The 15,132-nt window shown below is 40.7% G+C and overlaps 1 protein-coding gene and 1 long non-coding RNA gene across 3 annotated transcripts; one reads left to right on the top strand and one right to left on the bottom strand.

Moving 5' to 3' along the window:
- Positions 1-7,176: 7,176 nt before the first annotated feature.
- Positions 7,177-11,966, bottom strand: LOC115586394 (uncharacterized). Its single transcript, XR_003984875.1, has 3 exons — positions 11,850-11,966; positions 10,188-10,301; positions 7,177-8,882 (listed from the first exon to the last, which is right to left on the bottom strand). It is a non-coding gene; the product is annotated as an uncharacterized LOC115586394 (long non-coding RNA).
- A 394-nt stretch (positions 11,967-12,360) lies between these two features.
- Positions 12,361-15,007, top strand: snapc5 (small nuclear RNA activating complex, polypeptide 5). Of its 2 annotated transcripts, none has more exons than XM_030425403.1 (4): positions 12,361-12,525; positions 12,998-13,125; positions 13,231-13,311; positions 14,379-15,007. In XM_030425403.1, exons 2-4 carry the CDS (start codon positions 13,036-13,038, stop codon positions 14,583-14,585), a joined length of 378 nt encoding a protein of 125 aa, XP_030281263.1. In that variant the 5' UTR covers positions 12,361-12,525; positions 12,998-13,035; the 3' UTR covers positions 14,586-15,007. The 2 variants fall into 2 exon arrangements, with proteins under 2 accessions (XP_030281263.1, XP_030281264.1); XM_030425404.1 differs by having other exon boundaries at positions 12,982-13,125.
- The last annotated feature ends 125 nt before the right edge of the window (positions 15,008-15,132 follow it).

Genomic DNA, 15,132 nt, shown 5'->3' with positions numbered 1-15,132 from the left:
AACAACGAGGTGCTTCAGCCCTGAAGGCCAGTGATACCTGATCATCAAACTGCCACCAATTAGAGCATTAGGAGAAGTCATTTATTTTGCCTATGTTAAAGAAGGTGCTAAACTCCATGAACCATTCCCTCATACCCTTACTGAAATTTCATCCAGAGCAGCCCTGGCCCCACAGAGAGAAAGAGGGATATTGAGGGGCTAAGTGAGACGAGGGCTCTGGGGACCAGGCTCACCGGAGTAGACCCTGCCAGTCCAGGGTCAGGCAGAAAACACCAGCTCCCCACCCCCCCATCAGTCCTCCCCTCCTCTCATCACAGCCTGGCTTGGTGCTACAAATTCATCGTTCATGACAGAAAACTCAGAAAGATCATTCGTGGAGGGGCTACCAGAGTGCAGGGGGTTGGAGGTGGTGACTGACACCCTCCCCCCTTTTCAGCCTATGACCTAATGCAGGTAAAGGGTGAGGCTCAGGCAAGACTGCTCTCCTCTCTTCGGCCCCACACCCAAATCTCCCCATTTAGATATTTGTTGAACCTCCTGCGCTGAAACCGCTGCCTGTACAGGAACAGACTGACTGTTGGGCAGCACACAAGTTTCCATGGTTGGCAGGCAATGAAAGGAGAGAGAGAAAAGAGACACAATTCAAAAACCATACCTGACAAGTGTCTTGAAACACAGCAAGAATAAGGAACCTTCAGGTTATCAAAAATACAAAAAATATCTAGTGTTTTCTTGATAAATCAACCATTAGAAATGAAAATGGGCATCACTGTGAAGAAGAAGTGTGAAGAAGAAGACATGATGGAAAGATGAACTCTGGAGCACACACAGGGTAGGAAGTCGTGTGTTTGCATGGTGTCTCATCTGATAGGTGTTTCCAGGTGCTGCTCAAGTGGTTTATCTGATTTAGGCCCCTGAGGATTGTCAGCTAACACCTGAGCTGTCATGGTTTTACCCAGCTCAAATTAATACATCACCCATCAAAGCAAACATCTGACACACCAGCATGAAGATAGTGCAGTGGTGGAAGAAGTATTCAGATCTTTTACTTCAGTAAAAGTAACAATTACACATTGCACAAATACTCTGTTACAAGTTAAAGTCCTGCATTCAAAGTGTACCTAAACTGGCAATAGACAAGTGGTCCACTTCAATGTATTATTATAAAGTAAATGTTTGCACAATGTAATGACTATAGAAAAAATAAACCACCTGTGTTGGCTTGCTTATCTTGCTACCACTGTACAGTTTAATTATCAATGTATTAATATGTACATTTTCTAATGTTGCAGCTGGTAAAGACTGAGCTACAGCATGTTTCTTTTACAAGACATAGTACAGGATAGCTTGTGAAATGTATCCTGGTGATCATCTAACCGTATTCATTCTAATAAATCATGTGATTGTTGATTATATTTTGTATCATTAATCTGAATCTGAGATGAAACTTAAATCAGCGAAATGTAGTTGAGAGAAAAGTTCAATAAATGCCTCTGAAAGTTAGTGAAGTAAAAGAAGAATGTAGTAGAAAATGGAAATACTCTGCTCTTGAGTAAATGTACTTTACATTGGATAGATGCATCCTGATTTCTCAAAAATGTACAGAGTGAAATCCAATATTGAGAAAGAAACACTGTAAGCTGTAATCCTTTTAAAGGTTAAAAGTCTGAAAATCAAATCTTTAAATTAAGAAAATATCAACGCATGCTTGCTCTGTCCATCTCTTGCAGTCATCTTTACAAACATGCTACAAAGGGTTCACCCATTCTGATGAACAGCACCCTCTGCTGCTTATACTCTGAACTATCCAACCATCCACTACTACAGCCTGAACTGTTCAGGATCAAGGGGTTGAAACCTATCCCAGCATGCACTGGGTGAGAACACAGGGTGAGAACACTAGTAGCCAGCTCACAGTGCATAGAAAGAATAGAAAAAACAAGAAAATCCCAAATAAACTGAACTTTAGCTTTGGGAAATCATGTGTCCAGTGCAACAGAATCGTCATAATAATCATATAATAGCATGTCCATTGAGAAGATTGTCTGTAAGCTCTAACTATATGAACACATAAAATGCTTTTAAGCAAACAAACAATAAATCACAGTTAATATTCTGTCATCCACAGTGAACACTATTAAAAATGTTTCTTGGAAAAATACAGAAAAAACACCCAGAAAATACAGTCACTCTGTTCTTTTAGTGTTGGTCAAAAAGTCCTATAAAGTACTCAGTGAGTCATATAGAGTGCAATACTGTATCATTATGAGCAGATCTTATTAATAGCAAAATCCAAGTCCAAGAGCAGAGAACTAACCACTGGAAATCTTAATGACAGCCAACTTTTTTCTCCTCACAGACCAGAAAAGACAAATTACAGACACCGTATGATGTATGAATGAAAAATGAAATATAACGGTAAATGTATTCAATTATGGCACAGATGACCTCTTCCCTTACATCTCTCATTTTAGTGTAAATCAGTCTGTATTACAGTCTATATTATTTTTGTCTGATTTTCTCAAGATGGATGATGAGGTATAATTCCCTCCAATCATGAGTGGCGGTCTTGTATCAAGAGTCAATCCCAAACTGGGGAAGAGGATATTTCATCCAGCGGCTCTGCACAGGGCTCCAACAATAACACCTCCCCACTGAAAGGAAATTCCTCCGCCTCCTCTGCTCTCGGCTGGAACACACAGCTCTCTTAATCCAGCACTGGTAATGAGGTAATTTCACAAAATCATTTTTTACCTTACTTTAATTTTAACAAATTAATATGCCAGATACAGGGACACACCTTTTTGACTGATCTCCATCTTTAATAAGATACCTTCATTACCAAACTACACATGATTAAATGTATCTGATGAAAGAGTGTATTTTCTAATATGAAAATCTTTGATTCTCTTGATGCTCAGCAGTGTTTATGCAGTTAAGATCAAAAGTCCTCAGTGAAGCGGGAGTGGAGGGAGAGGAGATGGTAAGGCAGTAATGAAACAGACAGAGATGTTGTTGAGAGCTATGCCCTGCCAAAATCAACTCTGATCACTGCTCTAAAACCATCTAATCGCTGGAGCAGTCAGTCTGGCCTTAAGTGGAGGTGACAGTGTGTCTAGGAGACACGTTACAAGTCAGAGGAAATTGGAGATAAACAGATAAAAGAATGCAATCTCTGCTGGAAGTAGCGAGGCACAGGGGGCAGGAAATAAACCTGTATTTAAGCTGATTACCCGAGCAGAGTCCCAGCCCCTTTCAGCAGCTCTGTACAGCCCGGCCTCACCACTACCAATGTTGTTAATTAGAGATTTGCTAAGGGGAAAAAAGGCAGCCTTGTCAGACTTGCAGGAGTGTTAGTGATGGCTGGCTGGAGGGGGACATGCAGGGCTCTTAATTGGGTCTGTATGCTGTATCGGTGGCTGGCTGGAGCGCTGGTGATGATTGCTGTGAGCAGGTGGCCGTGGTGGCAGCTCCATGCAGGCCGTCCCAGGCCAGCCTGTCTGTTCTTGTCAGGACCTGGAACACTGAGCAGACAGCTCCTGAGCCCCGCGCTCATTACGCCAAGTTGCCCACCCTGTTTCCTAGCAACCCCCTCACAGCCCCTTCACAACACTTCCTCCATGGTCCCACAATGTAATCCACAGTCGTGGAGGACTGCTTCCATACTATCCAGTCCTGGGAAAAATGATGAACACCTTGCAACCTCTCAGTGTCCCCTTTTAAATACATAAAGGATAATAAACCAGCTGTAATGCATCATCTTTTCCTATTGCAACCACGTAGTAGTATGTCAGTGGCAATCAATGAAAGCTGCAAAACTATCCTGATTCATCACTGTCATCCCAAAATTGTTTCATATGAAACCATCTTTCCTTTATTACGTCAGCTGGTGCAACTGAAAAATGACATTGAAGACTCAGAGATTCAGTATCCACCTCTCTTCATTCAAGGTGCGTGTCTGGATTTTATCAGGCAACGTCTCGGTACGCAACAGCTGATCATACATGACATTTGTGATTATAATCTGCCTACCACAGCCCTTCAAAAACTTGAGCGCACAAATGCAGACGTGCAAGCTTGCACACGCGCACACAAGAAGTTAAGATCTTGGAAGCATTCTTGTTAAATATGCTGCTGACTTATTCTGGCAGTAATATCAATTTGCACAAGAGTGTAGCAAAAGTTGTGGGGAGGGGGCAACTTCATGCAAATACTGCATGTGACTTCAAGTGCAATCAACAACTGGACCGGCACCTATACACAGACAATGCAGCAGTCTAGAAATCAGTGTTCACAGGCCTACAGTATATTTTTCTTCCAAACAGTCTAAGTGTCAATATGAGACTTAATGGCAAAACGATAAGCTTATACATTTTTGAGTGATACAACAGCCTGAGGGAAACTTTACAAGAACTATTTGCATGGGGGCAGAAATTTTTGAAGCAGTATTTTTTTCTCTTTGTATTGCAAAATGTCATCAGTCGTTGGGGAAATCTTAGCATTTCTTTTGCTGCAGTTAGATTACTTTGGACAGTAGTCAGCCAGAGTTTCATGACTCAATGGAATTTTGATGAATGCTACAAATGAAGTGTAAAGGAATCAATCATGTCAGGGTTTGACTGGACGGACTTTGGAGAGGGGCATGTGGAACAGTGCCTGTGCTGGAAAATGACAGGAAACAGTAGAATGACATCAGTTATGGCACAGTGCAAGACGGGTTTAATGAAATGGAGAAATCAATGGGCTTCTATAACGCCTTTCAAAACATGGAGCACACCTCAAGACTCCAGTTGTGAATTAAAAAAGGACATATTTCATGCGACCACATAAGAAATTGGAGCAAAGTTGGAATTCAATCAAAACCAACATCACCCCCTAATATGCAGTGACTAATCTGGCAGTAAAAAATGTTATTTTCACTTCTCTCTTTTCAAAGCGTTATGGCTTGAAACTTAAACAAAACCAACTTCTTTTGTGCTGTGCCTAGGATGTATATTTTCTAAGTTGATTTAATCCAATCATCAGTCCACTTAATGACATAGAGTCCCCACAGTCCTGTCAGTGTTCTGAGTGTGGGCTGTCCGTGTTGAAAAAGGTCAATATTAAATCATAGCCCCACCCTGAAGGCTCTTTCTAACATAACAATTCACACCAGGACTTGTCCGCATTCTGTGGTGCCGCTCCAGTTACTGAAGCTGTAGAGAGGGGAAAAACTCTGAGCCCGAGACCAACTATACCGTGCCAAGAAGCCCACAGCATGCAAAAGCTGAAAACCCAAAGGCCGATCATTTGTCACGGGCAGTTCACACGTCTGGAATGTCTCAGTTTGTACACTCAGAATATCAGACAAGATGGGTGGTGGTCCTGGAGATCAGGGCCGCTCTCATGTCGGCCGATCAAAGTGAGGAGGACTGGCGCTATAACGTTCACACGCAGCTGTGTCTTCCCTGGGGTTGCACTTGGGCTGCGGGTGCTAGACCTCGCTGTGAAAGTGCCTGTAAATAAATGGTTTTGTAACTGTGTTCACACATTCCTCCTACCAATGAGCCTGCTCTGCCTTACGCTTTAGCATCGCCTGCCACCCTTACAGCTGACTGCTGACATCATCTTATTACATAAACATGGACTTCAGAGAGAATAAAATGATGCTCACAACATAACACCATTGTTTTTGACAAAAAATGGCCTCCAGTTATTTACTCAAGTACAAATTTCACAACCTTTAAAATAAGTTTAAAGGTACACTTTAACCCTCATTATCTTTTTTACTGAGAATTAGATTGATACCATTCTCTATGTCTTATCTGACAGTAAATATGAAGCTAGATCTATGAAGTCTTCATAAAAGTCCTCATAAAACCACAACTTGCCATATTTATGCTTCAGTTTTTGTACTGATTAAACAAACAAGAAATAATATGTCAGTGTTAGCGAATGAGCTTTAGATGGATTGTGTTATCTTTAAACAGGCGACTGGCTATAGTTTTTTTTTCCCAATTTCCAGTCTGTATACTAAACAAAGCTAACTGTCTTTTTGGTGACATCAATTCTCTTCTGACTCTTGGAAAGGAAGAGAATCTACATATTTCCTAAAACAACAGTTTTTTTAAACATCACTATAGCCATGGGGAATGTTTTCGGGCTGCTGTATGCTTTTGTCTGAGGTGGTAAAATAGGAGCAGAAAGCTTTGTTAATGAGACTGAGGAAAGGCAGGAGAACAGTACCTGTGCTATGGTAGTTCCTTTAGGAATGCAAGGAACGCTCAAACCCTCTGTAGTCAATATTTGCTTTAGATGAAATGATAAGAACAACTCAGTGTCTCACCAACTACATGTGGGATTCCAGCCAAAAATACCCGCCTGCAAATTTACTAAATGTTTAGATTATATTACCTTAAGAGTATGACGCATATTCCCACAAGGACAATCATTAGCCCTTCTTATGCCAAGATCCCACTATAATGCCACAACGAAGACTCGTCATTACACCACTTTCGTTTTTTACACTAGACCAAACAATGCCACCAGAACACCATGGCAGTTTGTGATTTAAGATAGCAAAAGACGCATGAAGTGAAACATATCTGTCACTTCCTCTGCTGCTGCCTAAAAAGCTGTGTTTGTAACTTTTATACAGAACAGCGAAGCGGAATCACGGCACAACATTTGAACAGGCTGTGTCACATGAGCTATTGATTACACTTTTACCTAGCCAGTGCTATGTCATGATCACACAACCAGTCCTATGAGAGTAATCTGACCTCGCGTTGTCATTTGACCTCCGTCCTTGGAATCAGCACCTCACACTCCCCTTTGCCCAGTGCAGTACTCAGCATTATTTTACAGCCCTTTTTTACTCTTTGGGTTGTGGTGAATGGGGGCAAAGAATTTGTTTATTTTTACCTTTCTCCAAAACATCTTTCACCACATTGTGTGGCCAGGCAGTTGCATATTTGAGATTAAAAAGCCTAACTTAAAGAGAAAAATGAGCTTAATAATGAATCATTCTGAAAAGGAAAAACGACAGCACAAAAAGGAAAACATAGTGGATTTCCTTCTGGCCAGTCTGACATTACAGGGATGTTTAACTAAGGGTACCAAGGGAGGTGAACTACACACACCAATACACCCGGCTCATGAGAGCAAGAGAGCAAGCAACAAAGAAAGAGAGAGAGAGAGAGGAAAAGGGAAAATGTAATTAATCACACTACAGTCAGTGTGCCTGGTCTGGTGGAGGTGTTCTTGAGTTCAGGGTTTGTTTGTCGGTCTTGAGAGAAAGCCCAGTGGAACAGGAATGCTGTGTATGGGTGGTCAATTAGTTTACAAATTTCAGCTGTGACAGAGGCATTCTCCTCAGCCCAAGCCCCAAACTCCCTCCTACCATCTCTGACCAAACCACATCATATTAGGCCCAAACCTCATGCCATGATCTGAGGCATTCCCCGGGCTGCAACATAAAGAATCTCACTCGATTTATTCCGACCTAAATCAACAGTCTTTTACTGTGGTTATACTGAATTGCTTTACATCCAGCGTCTGCCAGTCCTTTTCTGTTTTCCATGCGTCTGACGTACTTCTGGGAACCAGACTTCCACCACTCTGTCACTCTGCTTTTTCACTTCCTTGGGATCCCAACATGTTGCACATCCTTTCCAATTTGACTGGATGTGCTTATATCTTTTGGACAGATCAGTATAACAATAAAAGTCAAATAGAAGCCACACAAGCAGACTGAAATCAAATCTAAAGATGAGATTAATGTGCTTTCCTGAGCTTGTCATGAGTAGGGCACAAAACCAAGAGTGTCTCCTGGTGCATGAGCGCTTCAGATAATAAAACGCTGACGGCAACAATGATCAGGTTTTCCTGTTGGACAGCGGAGCAACACTTGGCTTTTACTACACTCACTCGACCAATGACGAAAGCATCATAGCTGCAGTGGGCACGTAGCTCTAAACTTACACACACACACATGCAAGTGCTGATAGATAAAAACCACATGGTGGATCATACCACACTGCCGTGGTTAATCTGGTGATTAACACTATTATCAATCATCTTCTGTGATGCAGTGACAGCATGCCCACTGGGATTAAGCAGATGACTGATTTAGCGTGAAAGGTTTCAATGTGTGAGGAATCAAGCAAACTGGACCATTATTCTCCATCTGCACTTACATGTAGATGATATCTACTCACTGTTATGATGACATATAAACATATATATCCATCTCCGGGAACTATCTACTGCATGCAAGTGGTGTAAGTGGCTATGGGCATATTTTTAATCACATAACACTTACAAAAAAGTCAAAATTCTCTGATTACAGCTCCTTATATGTGAATATTTTTTGGTTTCTTATGAAAAAAAAAACTCAATATCTCTGGGTTGTGGTCAAAACAAGACCTTTGAGAACGTCACCTTGAGCTTTTGGAAACAATGATCAACATTTTTCACCATTTTATAGATCAACCAACAAATAGATTATTTGGGAAAATAATCGACAGATTAATCTTTATCGAAAATAATCATTAGTTGCAGCCCTACTTAGACATGCACCTATTCACCACGTATGCATCCATACCCCTCTGGCTCTGTGTACGTGCAGAAGATTGTGCTGATTACACTGAATGAACTCTAATACATTTGTCCCACTGTGTGTGCGTGCCAATATGCATGAATATGTGTGTGGGAGTTCAGAACAGGAAATGTAAAGGTTGAGGTAGTTCCTTGGAAACAAAGGCTCCTCCACATCTCCACATCTCAGCATGAGTCCTTTCCTTTCATAGGCGCCTGAGGCTTCTGTCACTGTATCGCTTAAGAGGAAACATCCTGGAGCTGCAACCCCCTCCTTTCCCTTCAACTTCTATAGATGTCTTGACCTATAGAGCATCACAGACACGTAAAACATAAGTTGATAATGTTGAACTTAATTACACACAAGTAATATTTCACATTAGAGCTTTGTAAGACTAATAGCTTTATTCCTGAACCAGAGACAAATAATAAGCAATGCTGGCTATGATCTAGTTTACCTCAGCTGTGTTTTCTAAAGAGCCTGTGACTCACAGACCCTTCACTGCTGTTTTACAATCTTATCTCTTGGCCTCACCTTATCATCTGTATCACCATCATCATCCCTCTCACTCTCTCTTCATCTTTCAGCCCTTCTCTATTTCCACGCTCTTAGACTCAGTTTTACTGCTACAATTGAAAACTGAGTCATAACTTCCCGACAGCACTGTTCAAAGGTCATCCCCCCCTTTTCTCTCTTTTCCTCCTCGCCCCCTTTCCCCCCTCTACCTTTTGGGAGGCCCCTCATCCAACACGCCCAGCACTGCATTCCACAGGCGGTGGGAGCACCTTCAAACGCTGCACAAGCATAGCAGACCACCACTTGCAGCAGCACGCGGGGTCGTCTGAGCCCCAGCCTCAGCTGCCACCAGGCCTCAGCACTGGGCTCAAGCTCTGCCAAGGAGCACTTTGATTGGGGAAAAATTGCAATGTAGCAGCAACAGAGTCTGCATGATGACAAGGAAAAGCAACTGTGGCTCTCAAGAAGCAGAGTGATAACTATACAGTATTAGCCACCTTCAAGCTGCTGAAACCAGCTCCAAGTAATACCCCCATGCCACAGCAGGGCCTCTCATGTCTGTGCTGGGAGGTTGGCAGCTGCGATAGTGGGGTGCGGGCCACAAAGCACCTTTTCGTCTGACCCCCAAATCCATGAGGTCTCTCATACACTAGCTCCAGTTTCAGCCTCCCAAGGCTTCCTATGTGCTTGGCTCTCAGAACAATAATGTTCTTGTACATGGCAAAATACCACAACACGGCAATTGCACATTGCTGTAATGAACAGCCAATTAATCCATCAGTTGACCAACACAAATGTAACAGATTCCAATCTCAACTTTTTTACTCATGTCACCCTCAGTGGGAGCGAAAGAGTAGAAGCAGAGACAACAGTAACATCACTGTTTTACTTAGCCCATTCCAAATACCATGACTATTTGTATTCTAAAAAAAAACAACTGCCTATTGTGCTGAAAATAATAGCAAGAACATTTATAACAATTTACAATTATCTGTGGTATAAAATCTATAGGCTTAGCCTTCTTGCCTGCTTGCAGTGTAGTTCGACAAAGCACATTTCGGGGCAGTTTTGAGAAGAATTCTTGATAACAAACCTGTACCAGAGACTGGTGGACCCGCTCTTGTCAGCTCCCATCACCTGCGCTGCTGTGGTCTCTAGGAGTGCTCCTGGGTATTCAGCAGCTACACTGCACTGGACTCAACAGCTGCTGCGTCTCACATGAAGCACAGAAAAAAATTATTTTTTTTACAAAGTGAAAGTATAGACAGAGATAAAGATAGCAGCGATGTCCACAGGTGATCTAAAACTAGGACTGTTCTTCACCGGATTACAAGGGTGATGTTTTGTGCATGCAAAGAGGCATGTTCATTCACAGGGAGAAATGCCATGAGGGTAAGTGAACTACATCCCATCATGATAAAACACAAAATAGGACATAACTACACCACAAACCATTAATTTGATGTTTACAAAAAGAGTATTTTGTTTACAGGGTATTTAGAATAAGGCAGTTTTATAATCAGTGATGTGGGTGTGAACAATATCTTGACAAAATTTTACAAATCTGCTGTTTGAAGGATAAGATGCATCATCACATTTTCGAGGATCCTGACAGTCCATTACATGTCACCCCACAGTAATAACCTGTGCTGTTGAAATTATTGTCTAACACACCAAGAGAAGGCATCTGGTTTGGGAAATCTGAGGAACCTACATTCTACGGCAGTTCAGTTTTCATGTGTGTGAACAGAGTCAGGTATGTCTCTCCTTTTGGCCCAGCTCCATTGTTAGTCTCCAGTCGTGCCTGCGTGCTGTGATTATCAATGCACACATCTGGATGGACTTACTCAAGGAATCCTATAAAGAACCTAATGGGCTCTTCTAACATTTTTTGAAGACTGATTAAGAGCGGTTTCAGATCTTGTTCCCATCAATGAGTTCCATCTGTGATCTGTTTAAGTTTTCACTGAATTCGTTATCTGCATTGCTTGCTCCCTTTTTAGTGTGATGGGGGTTTAGGGGGTTTGGGGGAGACTTGAATGCTTTGTAGGCAATGTGCAAGACTGCTGCATATTTGCTTATGGGGCAGGTCAGACACTTAAATAAACATGGGGGACTGCTCCATCATTTAAATCCTAGGTCTTTCTGTACTATTTAAACCACCCAAGTTTCCTTAACATATCTGCAAATGCTTAAAAAAAAACATTCATAGTCACTGTCATAAACCTGCTTTCTCAATAAACCATTCTCAAAGCATTTTTTGCAAACATTTTGCTGTAAGTGTTAGCCTACGTACTTTCAGTCATGCTAATCATGAGGTAAAAACTTTTTGGAGTCACACCAGCATGAAGGGCAGATTTGCACCTTGCATATTAGCACAGTTGCACCCAACAGACAGTCTGGTGAAGTAGCCAGCAAGCCTCGCTTTTAAGGTCTATTTGCCTTCCAATAGTGTGACCTTTATGTTTTATGGGGGAGACTAAGACCATGAACTACATTTGTTACAAATTAGGCTTCCTTGTGCTGTAAAGTTGACACCTGCCACTTCAAAACTTTTTTCGGAAAAGAGGACGGCCATTGAGAACTGACGAGGAAGAAATCGCTGCATTAATACTCCTTAATTAGCCGGGCTAGCTAACTCATATCCACCCGTTCAAATTGACCATAGGCAAAACAAAGGAAAACTTTTTGAATAATTGATGTGTTTGTGTGTTTATTTAAGGTACGTTAGAAAAACACTGCTAGGTTTTCTTACCGTCCAAACACCACCTTTTCTTCAAATAATTATCACAGTCTGATTTTAAGGGAGAGGCCGCCATTTCCGCCGTTAGAACACAAGATGGCGCCAGACTCAAGGTTCTGCCACTTGTTATGCCGTCTTCATGTGCTTCACGTAAATTTGTGTTTTTGGCTTATATGAATTGTGGATTCTGTCAATAAATAGACTGCAATCAATTAACATGATGAACGACGCAACAGAATTAACATAAATAGCCGACTTTTTTCATCAGTGCAATGTTAAAATGCTATTTTTCTCTCATAAATGTTCTTAAAAACAGGACTATGGACCTGTTAACAGATAATGAGCTTCATTGTCAGACATTCTCAGTAATGAGATTTGCTGCACCATGTGTAACAATAGTTGCTCTGATCACAAATATATACAGCGTATCAGTGTGATCTGACTTTTCTACTTGACACATCGGTCGTTCCCGAGACATGAATGTGAGATTCCCTACAGCAAATAAAGACACCATAAGCCCGGATATGACCGCATTACCACAGGACCCAAACTTTAGCTAGTAGCAGTTAACTGTAGCACAACAGCTAATCTGTCAATATTCAAAATAAAAGCTGTAGCAAGCACATTATTTTGTGTATCACTATTTTCGACGTCGATATGGAGCTGTAGGCAGGCTATATAAACAGAGGTAATAGTCTTAATCTGTGTTTCACTCTTTAATGTGCGGAAATAAACTGTCAATATGGGGTAGCGCTACTTAGCCAAATTGTTTTTTTCCGTAGCTAGCAGTAACAATACCATCTATTTAACACTTCATTTATCACAATCGGTGAAGAATGATGTTTGATAGAAGCACTACTATATTGCACCATTAGATACTTAAGTTTAGCGGACTACAGAGCTGATAAATTGTTATTATTGACAAATGAAAAATCTACATTGGTGTGACAGGGTGAAACTGCAATAATTCCCCGTCATATTTAACACAGCATATTTGTAAGACTTCACAATGAGTTTAATGAAGATAGTTGTTTTCCAACATAAGGCAGAAGGATCAAACATTTCGACATTTTGGTAGAAAACGTTGCCACCCTCATTGCCTTTGTAATCAACATAAAGTCAGGCATGATGATGAGATGCGCAGATCTCTTCTCTTTCAGTGTTGAGGAATGGTCTGACTGCAGCAGTACCAGTAAAGATGCACAGCCGTCTGCAGGAGTTGAAGAAAGAAGAGGAGACTCTCCTCAAAATCAAAGTCATGTTACAAGACCAGCTGAACAGGCTGAAGGTGAGAGAGAGAGAAAGAGAGTTCACAATATTGAGTCTGTTGGCATTTGTGTCTACGTTTAAGGTGCCTGTGTTTTATGTATGATGTGTTTACTCTGTGTTTCAGTTTGAGGAAGGGGCCTTGAAATCTATCATTAATGCCCAAACAGAAGAAGGAGCATCTCAGTGCTTTTCCCCGGAAACTGAGGTAGATCACTTCTCAAATTCTCAGAGGTCACAATGTGTCATATGAAGAAAATCTCAATAATGTTTGTTGATTAATTCCCTCTTTAGTTGGTTTGTTGAAACTGAGGATCAGTTTTTTTCAATTCACTACTATACTGTACTGTGACTGTCTGGCTGGAGATGTCACAGATTGCAGGCCTGCGTTACTTAACTGATTCCATCCACATTAAAACCAGCTTACAGAGTAACGGGGTGAAAACAAGATATTGGTTAATATGTTTATACGTATGTCCGATTACTTTGCAACCAGTTTACATACCGTGCAACTGAGATATACAGTATATAGCTAAATAATCAATTATGTTTCTCTTAAAGTTTACAGTGCACATGAAGGCAATAACTAAAACATTGTTGGACTGTTTTTGTATTAATTACTTTAATTTAATTTCTGAAACACACAAACAAACACACACAGTATATGTACTTTTTAGGGACGCTCGTTTTTGTCATTCAGGGGTTAAGAGAAAAATAAATGTGTAAATAATGGAACATGTACTTTGTTTACTTCACTGAACATCTTTTGTTTTCTTTGAGAAAGGCATAAATGGATTACTTGTCTTGTCTTGACAATCTGATTCAGAAACAACCCTTCTTCCTGCTGCCAATGTACTATGAAAGTCCACTAACATTTCATTAAACATGAACCAAAAGACATGATCACAATTAGACTAAGACAGTTAGAACTACCAGAGCAATATAGGTGCTTATTGAAAAAAGAAAAACAAAAAGACATAATACTGCAGGTACAAACCAAAAAACATAATTAAGACCATCTTTCCAGCATGACTTCATTATTTCAAAACTGAAGTTTCATTTAAAAAATGCATTTCCTCAACTGTGAAGAGGTCATTGTGTGTATTCCAGCTAGTCATCACTTCCACACAAATTTGGGTTTTGTTGTATCTTCTTCACTGTAATGAAAATATAACTCCCCAGATCTGAAAGAGCTACAATTCATTTGCAATTTTAAAGATTTATTTTAAAAGCAGTCCACAGGTTTATGTTTATTATGTGTCTCAATTGTTACAGGTACATATTAACCTTGATGATGAGAGTGAGATCAATCGAACCAAACTTCTACTGAATGCCGCTTTAGATTGCGATATGGAGGAGGAGGAGGAGGAGGAAGATGAGGAGGAGGAAGACGAAGAGGATGACGATGATGATGAAAATGAAGAAGATGATAATGAGCTGGAGTTTGTGCCTGAGGAGGATGAAGACGATGATGAGTACTGAGGTTCTCAGTGTTTCATGGGGCTGCAACATTTGCACCAATGAGAAGAACCACATGTAAACGGACGTCTGTTGATTTGTTCACCTGTTTTGTACTATCATTTAGGAGGTTTAATTTATTTGGATGGAGTGAGTAACAGTTACAGTGTAATGATGTGTGGTGCTAACAGTATCCTCTCCTTTGCCCGATTTAAGGCAAGTCATCCAGATTTCATGTTAGAATTGAATTCCTGTGTCAAATTTTGTGAGAAATGTCTCACTGAAATGCAGTAAGACAGTGTTATTAGGTGCTTTTAGCTTATTACAAATATTGTGCATTCTGAGGATTAGCATTAAAATGTATGGCTGGGCCATATAGAAGAAAGTGTGTATGCATATGTAAGAAATGATAAACGTAAGCACAAAATAAAATGTTTTGCATAGGGTTCACATGACTGATTTTTACAATGTACACTTTTAGTCTTACCCATGCACTACACATGTAAAGAATGTTTACTTGTGATCAATACGAAGATAAATCCTTTTTTTTTTGGGGTTTTCTTAATACCTA

This window comes from Sparus aurata, chromosome 8 (genome assembly GCF_900880675.1).
Source record: "Sparus aurata chromosome 8, fSpaAur1.1, whole genome shotgun sequence".
Taxonomy (NCBI): Eukaryota; Metazoa; Chordata; class Actinopteri; order Spariformes; family Sparidae; genus Sparus; species Sparus aurata.
Note: the sequence above shows the minus strand (reverse complement) of the source record. Positions and strands in the feature narration are given on the sequence as shown.